We start from the raw sequence: 15,166 nt of genomic DNA on the forward strand, positions 1-15,166 counted from the left end.
GGTGTAATCCCAGAGTTCAGGAGGCTGGAGCAGGAGGATTGCCACAAATCCAAGACCATTCAGAACTAGACAGTAAGTTCAAGGCCAGCCTGTTTGTGAGGTGCTCTGAAGAGTCGTGGGTCAGCATGACCCGGGCAGCTTCCAGAAATGTCAGGCCAGGTCCCCAGGACTCACACTAAAAAGCTGGTCATGGCTGAATGCACCTTTAACCCCAGCACTGGAGGGTGGAGACTGGGGGATTGCTGGGACTTGCTGGCCAGCCAGTGTAGCTGAAACACCGAAAACTCCAGATTCCTCGGGAGACCCGGCCTCATGGTGGGACAATAAGATAAAAAGAGATGGGGGGGGGGGGGACTGAAGTCCTGTTTGGACTTCAGCACATGTTAACAAGAGCACAGGCACGTGCACACAGGCACACACGTGTACACAGACACACGTGCTCACACACACCATAAGCAACAACAACAAGAAAGAAGAGGAAAGAAAAGTGATAATCCTGAGTCGACCTTTGCCCCTTTCATCCGAATACTTGTAGACTGAGAGAGCTGTTGTCGCACCTCATTCAGTCACCCGTGAGCTACACCCACGCTTCCATATTTTAAAGAAATCCATGTGCAGTTTCTTTAGCAGTACCTGCCAGGCAGACACAGGTAGCGCTCTAGAGCGCTGCTCATCCCCCTTTCTCCTATTTAGCCATCCTCCCCGTGTGTTAAAAAATCCTGTCCCATGTAGTGAGGTTAAGCACAAAGGGCTGCTGGGTTAAAACCTAACTTCTCCCGTTGACCAGCTGTGTGACCTGGAACAGTTACTTCATCTCTCTGAGTCTTAATTGGTAAGATGAGTAAAACAACACGTGGCAGATAAGGCTGATGAAAAGTTGAAATAAAAATAAAATGTACGAAGTACTTGTCTCTTTCTTGAGTTATTTCCCCATATCAAACACTATTACGTTCCAGGGTAAATGAAATTTGTGCTGATACAAAGTATGTTCCCATTCTAACAATGTGTCTTTGTAAGCAGACGCTGGCAAAATTTCTGCTTGGACCTCCATCTGCAAATATTGACTCTGAACAATACTGTTTTTCTTTAATACTGAGATTATGTCCAGTCTGTTAAAGTCCAAAGTTCTCTAAGGTAAAAACAGCTGACGCTCCTTAACTGTTAACTTAGAAGTTTAGATTCTGGTATCAATGCCGTCTGTATAAAGCTGGGAGACTTGGGGGGGGGGGGTATCATTTTAGCCTCGGGAAGATCTTTCTTGAAAGTCTTTAAAAACATTTTTAACATGTATTATTTTTGTGGTATGCCTGAATGCATGTGTGTAGGAGGCCACAGGGGCCAAGAGAGGGTATGTGTTCCCTGTAACTGAAGTTAAAATCAGTTGGGAGCTGCCATGTGGGTGCTGGGAACTGAACCTGGACCCTCAGCAAGAAAAAGGTTCCAAGGATCTGTCTCCCTCTTCTGCGCTCCACGGCACCAGGCACGCACATGGTGCGCAGACACACATGCAGAACAAGCCCTCATACACGTAAAAGAAAAGTAAATCTTTAGCCGGGTGGTGGTGGGGCGCACCTTTAATCCCAGCACCTGAGAGGCAGAGGCAGGCGGAGCTCTGATTTTGAGGCCAGCCTGGTCTACAGAGGAGCTCCAGTACAGCCAGGGCTACACAGAGAAACCCTGACTCAAAAAAATTATATAATATATATATAATATATACATTGTTACGTATATATATATATATATATATATATATATATATATATATATATTTAATCATAAAAATGATTAATGCATCTTCCACAGTTCACGTGGGTCTTTTTGTTGTTTGGTTGTTTGGTTGGTTTAGCCTTGGCTGTCACAGACTCACTTTGTAAACCAGGCTGGCTTTAAACTCATAGCATAGCAATCTGCCTGTCTCTGCCTCCCTGAGTGCTGGGATTAAAGGTGAGTGCCACCACGCCTGGATTCCAACTGAGACTTTTTGTTTGTTTGTTGTTGTTTACAATTTATTCATTTTATATTCCAATTGTAGCACCTACCCTTATCTCCTCCTGGTCCCACCCTCTGTCCCTCTTCTCCCCTAGCCCCTTCCCCTAGTCCCCTGAAAGGAGGAGTCCTCCTCCCCTGCCAAATGACCCTAGCTTAACAAGTTTCATCAGGACTGCCTGGATCTTCTTCCTCTGTGGCCTGGTAAGGCCGAACCGCCAGTGGCAAGCGATCAAAGAGCTAGCAACTGAGTTCGTGTCAGAGACAGTCCCTGCTCTCCTTACTCAGGAACCCACATGGACACTGAGCTGCCAGTGGGCAGCAGAGGGTCTAGGTCCTTGGTTGGTGTATCAGTCTCTGCAGGCCCCTCTGAGTCCAGATTTTTTGGCTTTGTTGGTCTCCGTGTGGAGCTCCTGTTCCCTCTGGATCCTTCTGTCTAGATGTCCCTCAATGGAAGAATGGGCACAGAAATTGTGGCACATTTACACAGTAGAATACTGCCCAGCTATTAAAAACAAGGGAATCGGGAAATTTGCAGGCAAATGGATGGAACTAGAAATGATCCTCCTGAGTGAGGTAACCCAGAAGCAGAAAGACAGCCATCTGAGTCTTAAAGCAAGATTCTCTACACACTTGACCTTTTAGTTCAGTCCCATCCCCCCATCGCCCCCCCACAATTGCTTTCTGATTCTAAGCCAGAGCCAAAATTACATCTGGTTCCAAATGGCAGCTCTCTAAAGCATCCACTATTTTTCTTGAGAATGTTTTTGAGAAATGTAAGGTTATTAAATCTATCTATAGGAGATGAGATTGCCAAGTTTGAAAAGGGCAGGAACAATCCTTGGCCTCACATCAGTAAACGAGAAAACATTTCACAGAGCCTGAGGGAAGCGGAAGAGATCCATGTCGAAAGAAAAACAAAACACAAAACAAAAAAACCCACTGGACTCAGAAAGTATATAAGGGCAAAGGATCTTCGAGTGGAGTGCAGCCGCCATTGCCGAAAGACTCAGTCCTGACGAAGAGACGACTCTATTCCCTCCCAAATGAAGCTGCTGCTGCTGCTGCTGGGTCTGGGGCTGACCCTAGCCTCTGTCCATGGACAGCCGTTTGATCCCAAAGAGGTAGCCTGGTGGGGAATCGTGACTTCTCATCCATTCAGTGCTCTTGGGGAACCCTGAAGCCAAGTGGGTGCTTTGAGGGGAGGGGTGGAGCCCTCAATCCATTAGACACAGGAGTGGCTTCACACCTTGAAGAAAGCTTGCAGCTAGTCAGATCTAACAATGTGTGGGGACCTTCGTTCTCATTGAGAGACAGGGACAGGATAGTAAGTATTGTGCCAACCGACCTGAGCTCTGTTCCTGTGGGTGCTCATGCCCCGGCCCACAGGCCAGAGTTCAAGCAGAAACATGGCCTGCCCTTTCTCTCTTAACCACTTGCTTATCTATTACAGCTTGAGGGGGAATGGTATACCATTAGGTTGGCCTCTAGCAGAAGAGAAAAGGTAGAAGAAGAAGGAAGCATGAGAGTCTTTATGGAGCACATGAAGGCCTTCAAGAACAGATCCATAGGCTTCGAATTCCATACTATGTAAGTGTGGGGTTGTTAGCTGAGGAAGAGGAAACGGAAGCCTGACGCGATCTCAGGCCTCCACCCACCCACACACACACACACACACACACACACACACACGTGTACACATAGAACGTAGATGCACATGTACATGTGTGTATATATATGTATATACACATAGAAACCTGTGGCCCCCATAGCATGTACTCGCACACACGTACACACATGTGTCTGTGTGGATATATATACATATATATGACATTAAACCAAGATTTCATAACCAGGGTTTTTTCAAAAGTCAGAAACATGAGTTGGTACCGGAATAGGTTCACTGGGAGTGGGATAAGTCATAGAGATATTTGTGAAAGTGCATTAAGGAGACAGTCAGCACAGGTTAAGAAGATATGATCATGAGTTAAGTTTTTCTTATTAGTTGTTAGCCAAGAAAATCCACCCGCTTTTACTCACATTTTCTGTAGTGAAAGGAGGTCCTGACAGTTCTCCTCCGTGGGTCCGGGGCCTCACCAGGCCCCCCTTGCACAGCGCTGGCTGGGGCAGATGTGGCCATCTGGCCGCCGTCCGCACAGGCGGCTGGAGCACAGCGCTGCTGCCGGCGGCGTCACAGCTGTAACGGTGCTGCGCCGCGCTTGTTCTTCTTAAAATAACAGACAAACGGGCGATGACTAAAGTACCAGACAGAAGGACAACAACATCAATAAGAGCCTTTTGCTAATTTAGAAGAAGATTCAAAGCTAAATGGAATCCGAAACTGGAGATGTGGGTGCAGAACAGAGGGTGAGGACGGCAGCCACATCCATATCACCTCAGCAGCAGCTCGCTCTGTTTTTCAGTGTAAATGAAGAGTGCGTTAAACATTACGTGGTTGCTGAACAAACAGAAACGGGTGAATATGCTGCTGAATGTAAGTATATAACAAGGCAATTTACTCACGGAAGTTTAGTAAACCCTAATATCCTCATTTGCCTCATTGCCTCGTGGGGGGGGGCTGGGGATTGAACTCGGGGTCTTGCACATACTAGTCAAACTCTCCATTACTGAGCTACAGCCCCAGCCCTCTTCAGAATCTGTCACTTCCTGGTCATTGTCTATTTAGCTAATGGAATGGAGGCTCTCTAATAGCTATCACCCGGCGGTGTCCTTCCGTGGCCCAGGGTCCACTTCTTCCCTCTGTGCATCAGGCTCTGGTGTGCACAGCTGCTGGACTCCAAGCCCCAGGCTTAGCTGGGGAGGGGGGAGGAGAGCACCATCTCCAGTTCTGCTCCTCCAGTGACACAGCTCTCTTCAGTGGGGGAGTGAGAGCAATATAAACCTTGGGGAAGTGGGTGGGGGTTTTCAGGTGAGTAGACATCACTGGCTGGGGCTGAGGTGCTGGGAACGCTTCATTTACAAGGAGAGGGATTCCAGGTGCCTGCTAGACATGTCCTAGCCACCAGGCTACGTGACTACCTCCGAGGACGGCACGGTGGGGGTGTCACAGGGCTGTGCACCAGGGCGTGCAGGCACAGCACAGGGAGGAAGCGAGCCTTACTCCTGCGGGTCTCAAGATTGAGATTTTCAGGGTTGAGACCCATCTCACCCTCACTCTTGCTCAGGCTGGTTCCCCCAGTCACATGGTTCATGGGCCCCACAGGGCAGCGGGCAGGTGGAACAAGGAAGGCGAGATGGCTGCTTCCTGCCAGCTGTCTGCACCTCACCTCGCTCGGGACGCAGCAGCACTAGACAGGCGTAGGTGCAGACATTTGATACAGCTTGTGAAGACAGAGACACATCGCTGGAAGCTACAGAGGGGCGTAGATGGACTGCACCCGGGCTGGGATGGGCTGAGCTGCTGCTGCAGCTAACTGTTCATAGTGGACGACCTAGCACTGTCCCTTTTCTTAGGAGTTAGTTCATGAAGTCCAGAAAGCTACAAATGGAATGAAGCAGACATTTTCACCCTTCTCTTTAGGATATGCACTTAAATTTTTTTTAATGTGGGGTAGCATAGGTAAAGGGTTTCCATTGTTTACTGTAGACCAAAGAATTTCTAAGCTGTGTTCCATTTCCTCCACAGATGATGGACACAATAAATTTACTCTATTTGAAGCAGACCCTGATGTTTACGCAATATTTGAGCTCACTAATTTCAAGGACGGAAAATCATTCAATCTGGTGGCGCTCTATGGTAGTATTTTCATGCAGACACTGGTCTTAGGGTGGGAAAGAATAGAAGGAAGAAACCCTAGCTTGGCTCTGCCCTGCCTCCTTCTTACCTCCTAAAGACACATGCCCACTCTTGTCATTTCTTAGGCTCAGTGATGGGAGGACTCTGAGATTTTCAGTGTGCCAGAAACATATTCTATGGATGCCAAATTCAGGACAGGTTCTATCCATGCCTGCCAATCATACTGTCAATCATTTCCCCATCCTCGTGGAGGAGCTCTGTCCCGTCATTCAGTTCTGTGGTCAGTATACAAGATGCAGCCACACCATTGCTGTTACTCTTTTCACAGCTCGAGAACCAGATGTGAGCCAGGAAATCAAGAACAAGTTTGAGGATCTATGTGAAAAGCACGGAATTTCAAAGACAAATATGGTTGACCTAACCGAGGCAGGTAAGTCAGGGCTCATCTGGTTTCCTCATCCTGAATTTTATATCATAGAAGAAACAAACCTGGGGGACGTTTGTTGCAAGCTGGAGAGGCATCTGGTTCCTCTTGGGGAAATAAAGCGGGCCTGGTACCTGAACGTGTTCTTGTCCCCACCCTGCAGATGCCTGTCGCCACGCTTGAGATGGAGGAGACGCCTGACCCTCCAGGTGGGCAATCTCCAGTGGGAGCAAAGAGGGGTGGACACGGATGAGTTCCTCCCGAAAGCTTTAGTATTGTGTCCCAAAATTACAATAAAAAGAATTTGATCAGGAACTGTTGAGAGAGCTTGAAATTTAGCTTCGAATTGGATGGATTTGTGATCTAGTCCTACCATGAGCTTTTAAGTAAGTGACCCAAGCAATTAAGCAAGAAAACAAAATGTGTACTCTACATAGTTGCTGCATGGCTGCATAAAAAGGGCTCGGCAATGTGTTAACTGTCATTAAGGAAGTTTGGCCCCTCCCCCAAAGGAATTAAAGTTTAAAATAGAGAGAAGTGGGAGATGCGGTTATTTCCCCATTCCTAATAGCAATGTCTTCATCTGAACTCCATGCAGACTTGGCTTCTTGCCTGGGAGTGGAACTGCGTGATCTTCACTTCTCCTCCAGTCTGGAGGAGACTCATTTGTCCCCTCTTTCTCATATATTCCAAAACTTTGTTCAGACAATGTGTGAAAGTCTTTAAAAGTAGCCAAGGCCTTTGTCATTATTCCTCAATATACTGAAAGTTCTTCACTGCTTCTTATGCCGAAGTTCGGGAAACAAGCCTCAGCTCTTTATTCATTCCTTTTATTTTTCATACTTCATCAATAAGGAAAAAGACAGTTATTCTAGGTTTTTCATCCCTGAATTATGGTAAGTAATGTCAGTAGATTGCAGGGAAGAGCTGTTTTTTCCTTCTTTGTTCCATATAGTAGAATGTCTGTGTCCTGATGTCAATTCAAGCACTGCTTACCAAGTTTCTGTATTCTTTCTTCCTGGCTTCTTCAGTGCTGAGTGGGGACTTCTCACCTGGACTCCAGCATCATCCCTTCCTGTCCACACACCATCCTGTGACAAGTTCTCACGTCTGAGTCCCATCCTATCCCACAGGAAATCGTAATCCCTGCCTCTTCAGCATCTTTCCTAATTACCTAGGGTGACTCATCAAGAATCAAAGCTTGCTTTAAATTTCTCTTTGCCACACCCATGACAACTCTTCATGAATGTCTTCCTCTTCCTGTTCAATAAATGATTACCCGTGCACTTAAACATATGTCTCTGTGTTCAGGAAAATGTAGGGCTGACAGTGAGTGAGCAGACCTTCTGGGCTCTGTACCCAGGATGCTTCTTATGTCCCAGAATCTAACCTGAGGTCAGCATTCCGCCTCCTCTGCATAGTCCCAAGCCCCCATGAGTGCTGCCTGCCCTTTGGTTCTCCTGCTTTAGTGGCTTTACAAGAACCTTAGGAACATGAGACTCCTGCATGCTTCCTCCAGCCACAGGGTCTCTTTCCAACAGAGCACAGAGAGACACATGCTTCTGAAGCTATGTCTGCTCAACACAGTTCAGGACATGCCTCCCAGGCTGGGTCAGGGGGAAGGGGGAAAGGTTTGGATGTTAGAGTCACAAAGGCTAAAGAGGAAAGATTGCCTAGTTCCCCATAGCATGCTCTGATCCCTAGACTAAGAGATTAAATTAGGTTGAGGCTCATGACTCCTGAATCAGGTTCTTGGTGTGGTTTGCTAAAATATGACAAAACATTATTGAGAAAGCCAACCAATTATGCTGAGACACCCCCCATACTGTCTCCTACTCATTTCTTCCCCACCTCTGATAGATTCTTACCATGTCTACTGGACTGGCCTGAAATTTCTGGGTCCAAATCAGTCTCTAGCCACAGCCTTATAAGTGGCTGCAGCTACATCTATGTACCACCATGCCCAGCTTTTAACTTTTAATCTGGAAATTTCGGGTTTTTTTTTTTTCAAGACAGGGTTTATCTGTGTAGCCCTTGCTGTATTGGACTCATTTTGTCGACCAGGCTGGCCTAGAACTCACAGAGATCCACCTGCCTCTGCCTCTCTGGGTGCCACCACAGCTGGCTAAATCTTGGAATTTAAAAGACAAAAAAAAAAAAAAAAAAGTGCACAACCTAAGCTATCCTTGAGAATACTTAGGAAATTAAATAACAGTTCCACTCTAGGACTGTGTTGATGACTGAAAATGCTACCATGAGTCAAGAGACCACACCCAGAGAAATGCACAGAAAACTTTGGCTAGTCTCAGGTCAAGATGGCAGCTTGAGTTCACCCTGAAGCCTGCCCCTTCAACACCAAACACTCTGGAAATGATGGGTGAAATAGTAATAACATGCAAAGTCAGGCAGAGTAATCTCTTTCTAAGGGAAGAAGACAGGGAAGTGATGACGGCTGACAGGGTAGAACTCGCTGGTCTCCATTATCCTTCATCATCTGGGAGTAGACTGCAGCTAACTAAACATACAGGGTTGGGGGCAACTGTAACAAAGACCCGACAGAGATGCTGGATGAAGATGCACCCATCAGAGACAGAATGATCTGAGAACAGCTCCCCACCCTTATCTGGACATACAGCAAGATGACTACCTTTGGCTGTAGAATTTTAGAGCTAGGAGTCCCCATTTCAGCAAGCTGGCCTAATGCTCACGGTTGGCCCAGAATGTCTTGTCAGACATAAATAACCTCATAAAATATCAACATCAGGCAAGACCATGCTGGGGTCGTAAATACAAGATCATTTTGTCGTCTATAAACATGTCTGTCCTCTAGCTAAAATGACTGACAGCTGCTTCTCCACCCGTCGCAGGGTTGGCTTTATGTTTGTCTCCACTTACTATAAATGAGATTTATTGGGCTATCTAATCACTCAGCTGTTGTTGTTTTCTAATTGCACCCAACCTAGAGCTTCCTGAGACATCCCCAAATCCTATAGTAGGTTTCTTGTTTCATTCCTTTTATAAAAATTATCTTGTGTGTTTGTGCGTGTGCACCAATGAGCGTGTGTGTGTGTGCATGTGTATATGTAGAAGTTGGTGTCAAACATCCTCCTCTACATTCTCCACCTTGCTTTCTAGGATAGAATCTTTCCCTAAACCAAGAGCGGATGAATGTGGCTAGCCAGGCTGACCAGCAAACCCCCGGGACCCTCCTGCCTCTGCTTCCCCAGGACTGAGATTACAGGTGCATTCCACCATGCTTGGCTTCTTGTGTGGATCCTAGGGATCCGAACGGAGGTCCCTGGGCTTTCAGGAGAAGTAGCTTACTGACTAAGCCAGCTCCACAGCCCAAGTTCTTTCTGAGATGCCCGGACTGCCCTTAGAGGTTTCTTCCCAACTTCAGTAGTAGACTGGTAAACCTAACCTTATTTTACTTACAAATATGCTACTAGTGCTCTTTAGCAGGGTGATACTAAATTCTTAAGATGAAAGAGAGGTTATTCCATGACTGGGAAGCCCCAGACTAAATCATAAATGCAACTCTTGATTTGAGGCTCTGCACTTGGTAAGGAACGGAACCAAGAAAGTCTTCAAATTTTAGTCTCAGATATGAGAATAAGAGGATTGCCCTTTCTCCAAGTCTCTTGGGAGAATAAATTTAAGGGAGAAGGAAATGTCCCAGTTCCATACCTTTCAGTAGTTAGCCAGGCTGCTATAAAAAGGATCCAGGGCTTGGAAGACAACTCAGCTGGTGAAGAGCTTACTGTGCAAGTGTGAGAACCTGAGTTTGATCCCCAGAACCCACATGAAAGAGCTGAGCTTGGTGGAGCATAGTGATACATGCTTGTAACCCAGCACTGGGTAGATGGACACAGATTCCCAGGCCTCAGCCTGCTGGCTAGCCAGCCCAGCCTCTAGCTCGGCCTCCTGGGATCCAGGAAAACAACAGACCTGGTCTCCAAATACAGTGGACATCCTCTGGCAATCAACACTCAAGGTTGACACCTGGCCTCCAAACATACATGCACACATGACGATGGAGTTAATTTCTCTTTCCCTGTATTCATTCAGGAATCTGGTTCTTTCTCTATATCAGCCCCCTGAGACATGTCCTGGTCCACATGGAACAAGATAAGAGGAGACAGTTGGTGGCACTCTGTCTTCTGTTCACTCTATTCTGGCTCTGAATCCAGGTTCTGCTTTATTTATGACCCTCCAAGGCCAGTTCACTCAGAGCGTTGCCTTAAGGACTAAAGAGTCACGTGCTTAGTTAAAGGGAAAGCACGAATTTCTTCTGGCAATGCAAACTCTCCCAAAATGTAGAGGATGTTTGTTGTATTTGATTCTCAACCTTTCCACGTATCTCAACTAGACATCGCTTTAAGCTTGGGAACTCTTGGAACTTTCTAGACTGGTTTCTATGACCTGCCAACTTCCCCAGCACTGCCCCATCTCTTAATGTGATGGTGACCATCTTGAAGCCACCTACAACAACAGACTTCTATGAGGACCGAGCTGCTTATGGGTTACATCTGGGGACCTACATCCAGTCCGTGTATGGTCCTTGATTGCTGCTTCAGTCTCCACAGGCCGATCCCCCTCCCCTGGGCCCTGGTCAGTTGGTTCTGTCGGTCTTCCTGTGGAACTCCTGTCCTCTCTGGGGTCTTCTATCCTTCTATCATTTGGTTGGATTAACTCAACAAGAATTGGCTCAAAATTCTCATGCATTACACCATCAAAATAGCAAGAGCTTAAAAAAAAAAACAATATAATATTACCAGAAAAGCCGCTAGACAAATTGTAAGATCATGTTCCTCTTGTCCTAAACATTTTAATGTACCTCATTATGGTGTCAATCCTAGAAGCTTGACTCCCAATCATTTGTGGCAAATGGATGTAACTCATGTCTCAGAATTTGGAAAACTAAAATATGTTCATGTAACAATTGACACTTTTTCAGGATTTATCATGGCAACTCCCATGACAGGAAAAGCCACCAAACATGTTATAAGTCATTGCTTAAAGTGTTTTGCTGCAATTGGTATTCCTTCCATTAATATAAATCATAAAATGGGCATTCCATATAATCCTCAAGGCCAAAAAATTATAGAACGAGCCCATGGATCTCTTAAAAACCAATTGCAAAAAATAAAAAGGGGGGAGTCATATCCCCAAATATTAATCATGCTCTCTTTACTTTAAATTTTTTGAATGTGGATATACAAGGCCGTTCTGCCACGGATCGATTGTGGCATCCTAATACCAAAGATAATTATGCCCAAGTAAAATGGAAAGATCCGATTACTGGAATATGGCAGGGCCCCGACCCCATATTAATATGGGGAAGAGGGCATGTTTGTGTTTTTCCACAGGCCGCAGAGGGAGCCAGATGGATCCCAGAAAGGCTGGTACGGTTTGCAGGAGTTGTTCCCCAGAAGGAGGATGTTCCCGCTGCAGACAATCGTAAATTCTGCCCTGACTGAGACCAAAAAGCTGCATTGGACTTAAGCTCCTGACCCGCTTTTGTTTCATCCTGCTCCTAGAAGAAGGCATCATGAAGAGACACCTCTTATACAATGGACTGGACTTGATTGTTCTGTTAATGAGGACAATTCTCAACAAAATCAGGAAGAATGAAAAAGAGGACTAACTGTGAAACTTTGGTCTGACTCTGGTTTTCAGCAGACCAAAACAAGCTTGCTTCAGAAACTCTTGGGAGGCCCTGTAACTGCCTATGTAAATTCTCCTTTTGCTTTGTTGTTTGGAAATGTTAACAAGATTCAAACTTTAATGTTTCTTGCCTTCAATGTAAACTGACAAATTGTATTTGTAAGCTTTCAAATGGTTCTGATTGTTCGACAGCCTTTTACTATGGTTCCTATGAATGTTTCTCAGACTTGGTATTTACACAAGGAGTCATTTGTTATGTCACTTTTGTGGAGTGTTATTTTGGACTTGGCTTGTGATAGGAGATGTGTTCCTATTGGTGACAATTAAAACGTGCCTGAAGGCCTTATAGAATGTTAAAGCTGAGCTGATCTGCATAAGATTAAACCCCAGTGTCTACCCCAGCAGAGATTGGTAGTCAATGACGGGTAATACTTCTCTGGGATATATTTAACCCAAGGCAGGGCAGGAATGATGGAATTCATGTACCAAAGAGAGGTAAGAATATATCTTATGAGAGAAACAACCTAAGACAGGCACAATCTTCTGCTCCATAACTCTTAAGTTATGGTCAAATTTTAAAAAAATAAAAAAGGGGAACCTGTTGGGAGCTGATGTTCTAGCAGCTGCTTTGATATTTAAATCTCAGCAGAAAGACTGGTTTCACTAGGCCTTCACTGAAGTCAGGGAAGAATTTCCAAGTCCATCTCCTTTATTTGTGACAGCAGGTGGGAGAGCTTGTCAAGATCACACCTCTTGTTTCACCTACTTGTGAATTTAACCCATTGTACTGAGCTGTTTTTACTCTGGCTTAAAAGCAGTCTAAAATAAAGCCAGGGTCTAGTCTAGTCTCCAGTAGAGGCCCTCAGAAAGGTCCCACGTGTCGTGTGTTAGTTTATTAATTTTAATTCTCACTCTGACTCAAGAACCGTTCGACTCTGCTGGCAGGCTCTGGCATTTTTGTTAACATTTTTAAGATATAATTGTATCACTTTCCCCTTCTCTGTCGTCCTTGACTCTCCATGTCCCCTCCCCAGCCCTCCCCCGTGTTTCCTTTTTCTTACACTCCAAAGTCCACTCTCCCTCCCTCACTCCATCTCAGACTGATGGTCTCTCTGATTATTGTTACACATGACACACACACACACACACACACACACACACACACACACACACACACACGGGGGGGTGCATACGTGGAAAAATCTATAACCCGGCCTGTTGAGGGCATTTAGTGTGGTTTGTGTACATGATTTCAGGGCTGATCATTTTGTATTGGATAAACAATTAGGAGGCTCATTCCGAGTTGCTAACTCTTCCTCTCAGGGCTGGAGAGCATCAGCTCAAAGTTCTGCTCAGTGTGAAGCGTGTGTTGGTGAAACAGCTCTCGTTCTTCAGAGAGACCTCTTGATGGAAGGAAAGGCCAGTTAGTGCACAGACTTCATTTTTGCCCCACTCTAAGAATGTTCCAGTCTCCCTTCCTCATCAGAACTGTCTGGACTCAGCAGCCGTCAGCACTGAGACAGGTCTCCACCCGGCAAGGTGGCTCAGCAAGGTCGCAGGTGCTCAGCAGCTTCTGCAGTACAGGGCTGTGCGGTGTGTGCACCTCTTCAGGTGGGACGCCAGGGCACACTTACTTGACGCAGTGTAGCATAGCTTCTCAGTGTTCACCTGACACTTTTACTGTGGTAGGAGGACAGTGCGCGTGGGGCGGGCGCTGTGACAGGTGTGGTCACGGTGCTCACTATGGGTGTGGTCTGGAACTCTGAGCAGCTCTTGGCTGCCGCCTTCTGAGACCTGCCTGCTTCTCTGTGGAATACTTCATTTTTTCTTTTTCTTCATCGGTTAGGGGCCGTGTTAGACAGCCTTGACTTCCTGTGTGTGAGGAAACAGCCACGTCTCCAGTCTTCATGGAGTGGGAGTCTGTCCTGCTGGAGACTGTCGGACCTTTGAAGCTGCTGTGTGCCTTCTCAAGTCTTCTTGCCTGTCACCTGTTTCTTTGCTCTCCGAGAGCCCCAGACATGCAGCAGAAGCTAACGCCCATCAGTGCTGTCCCCCAAGCCTTGGAGGGGGTGACATGGCAGCTGTGGAAGGCTGAGAAGAGCGTGCTCTGGCAGAATAGTTAAGTGACTTACAGGTACTTGTATTATGGACCCAGCTGTTAAAATAATAAAAGGACCAGCTGTAGAGCTGCACACCTGTAATCACAACACTCAAGAGGTTGGTGTAAAAGGCGAGTGAGTTCAAGGCTATCGTGGGCTATATAGCAAGATATTGTCATACACACATACACGCTACAATTAAAAAGCTCTTTATATATTGATAGAAATTTCCAATATGTACATTATATAAAGGGAACAATGTACTGTTTACATGAATTCCTCCATTTGAAGGGAGGAAAGGGGAAGCTGCATTCATATTGTTCCACACACAGAAACCACTTGGGGAAGATACAGAAAAAATAATGCTGCTTTGAAAATGCGTGTGTGGGATAAAGGCAGGAAAGCTTTGTCTTAGTTTGGATTTGTGCTGCTAGGATAAAACATTGACCAAAAGAAGCTCAGAGAGGAAAGGATTTGTTTCGTTTTCACTTCCAGTTAACAGTTCATCACCGAGGGAAGTCAAGGCAGAAACCTGGAGGCAGGAGTGGAAGGGAGCCGAAGCCATGATGGAGTGCTGCATGCTGGCTTGGCTTTGTTCACCGCCTTTCTTCTACAGCCAGGCCATCTGCCCGGAGTGGTGCTGCCTGAAGTAACATGGGCCTCCCCACCTTATATTCATTTTAAAATTTTGAATCATAGTAACTTGAATTAAAATCTCGTGTTTAGTCTAGAAGTATCACATTCTTCTTTGTACTTCAGGGTATTTAACATTAATCAGTATGGAAAGATTCTGTATCATCTGCCATCAGTTAAGCATGTCCATATTTTAGTATTCCAAGCCAAGCTACAAACTTTTATTATCATTGAAGCATAGCATTATATATATATATATATATATATATATATATATATATATATATATATGTATATATAGTAAGCCCTTGGTAGCTCTCTGCCAAACTTATTTGCATACCTACATTTGGCTGGCTCCACCATAATGCCTGCGGTAGAGAAAATCAGTTTATTGCTTCAATCTCAGTGAGCGCAGGAGGGAAGGGGTCATCGTACACTAGAAAAAAACGAAATGAGAGCAGAGGGATGGCTCAGCAGTAAGGGCACCAGCTGCTCCTCCTGAGGACCCAGGTTCAATTCTCAGAACTACGTGGCAGCTCACAGCCATCTGTAAGTGTGTGTGTGTGTGTGTGTGTGTGTGTGTGTGTGTGTGTGTGTGTG

General features: G+C 45.8%; 2 protein-coding genes across 2 annotated transcripts in view; both read left to right on the plus strand.

The window, feature by feature from the left end:
* Positions 1–2,993: 2,993 nt before the first annotated feature.
* Positions 2,994–7,442, plus strand: LOC129680150 (major urinary protein 20-like). Its single transcript, XM_055611719.1, has 7 exons — positions 2,994–3,110; positions 3,440–3,576; positions 4,410–4,480; positions 5,633–5,743; positions 6,072–6,173; positions 6,331–6,376; positions 7,199–7,442. The coding sequence occupies exons 1-6, from the start codon at positions 3,033–3,035 to the stop codon at positions 6,348–6,350; spliced, it is 519 nt and encodes a 172-aa protein (XP_055467694.1). The 5' UTR covers positions 2,994–3,032; the 3' UTR covers positions 6,351–6,376; positions 7,199–7,442.
* A 3,185-nt stretch (positions 7,443–10,627) lies between these two features.
* Btbd8 (BTB domain containing 8) overlaps positions 10,628–15,166 on the plus strand; it is a 20,899-nt gene continuing 16,360 nt past the window's right edge. Inside the window, 2 exon segments of the mRNA XM_055611605.1 lie at positions 10,628–10,719; positions 11,537–11,627. Coding sequence (XP_055467580.1) covers positions 10,628–10,719; positions 11,537–11,627 — 183 coding nt within the window.

The sequence above is a fragment of the Psammomys obesus genome, unplaced genomic scaffold, assembly GCF_907164565.1.
Source record: "Psammomys obesus unplaced genomic scaffold, mPsaObe1.curated_primary_1811, whole genome shotgun sequence".
In the NCBI taxonomy this organism is placed as follows: Eukaryota; Metazoa; Chordata; class Mammalia; order Rodentia; family Muridae; genus Psammomys; species Psammomys obesus.

Bases quoted from the DNA above. Each gene is read 5' to 3' on its own strand.
- LOC129680150 (XM_055611719.1), top strand. From the start codon at position 3,033: ATGAAGCTGCTGCTGCTGCTGCTGGGTCTGGGGCTGACCCTAGCCTCT. The intron at 4,481-5,632 runs GTAAGTATATAA...TTTCCTCCACAG, and splicing joins GGGTGAATATGCTGCTGAAT to ATGATGGACACAATAAATTT. The intron at 6,174-6,330 runs GTAAGTCAGGGC...CCCACCCTGCAG, and splicing joins GGTTGACCTAACCGAGGCAG to ATGCCTGTCGCCACGCTTGA.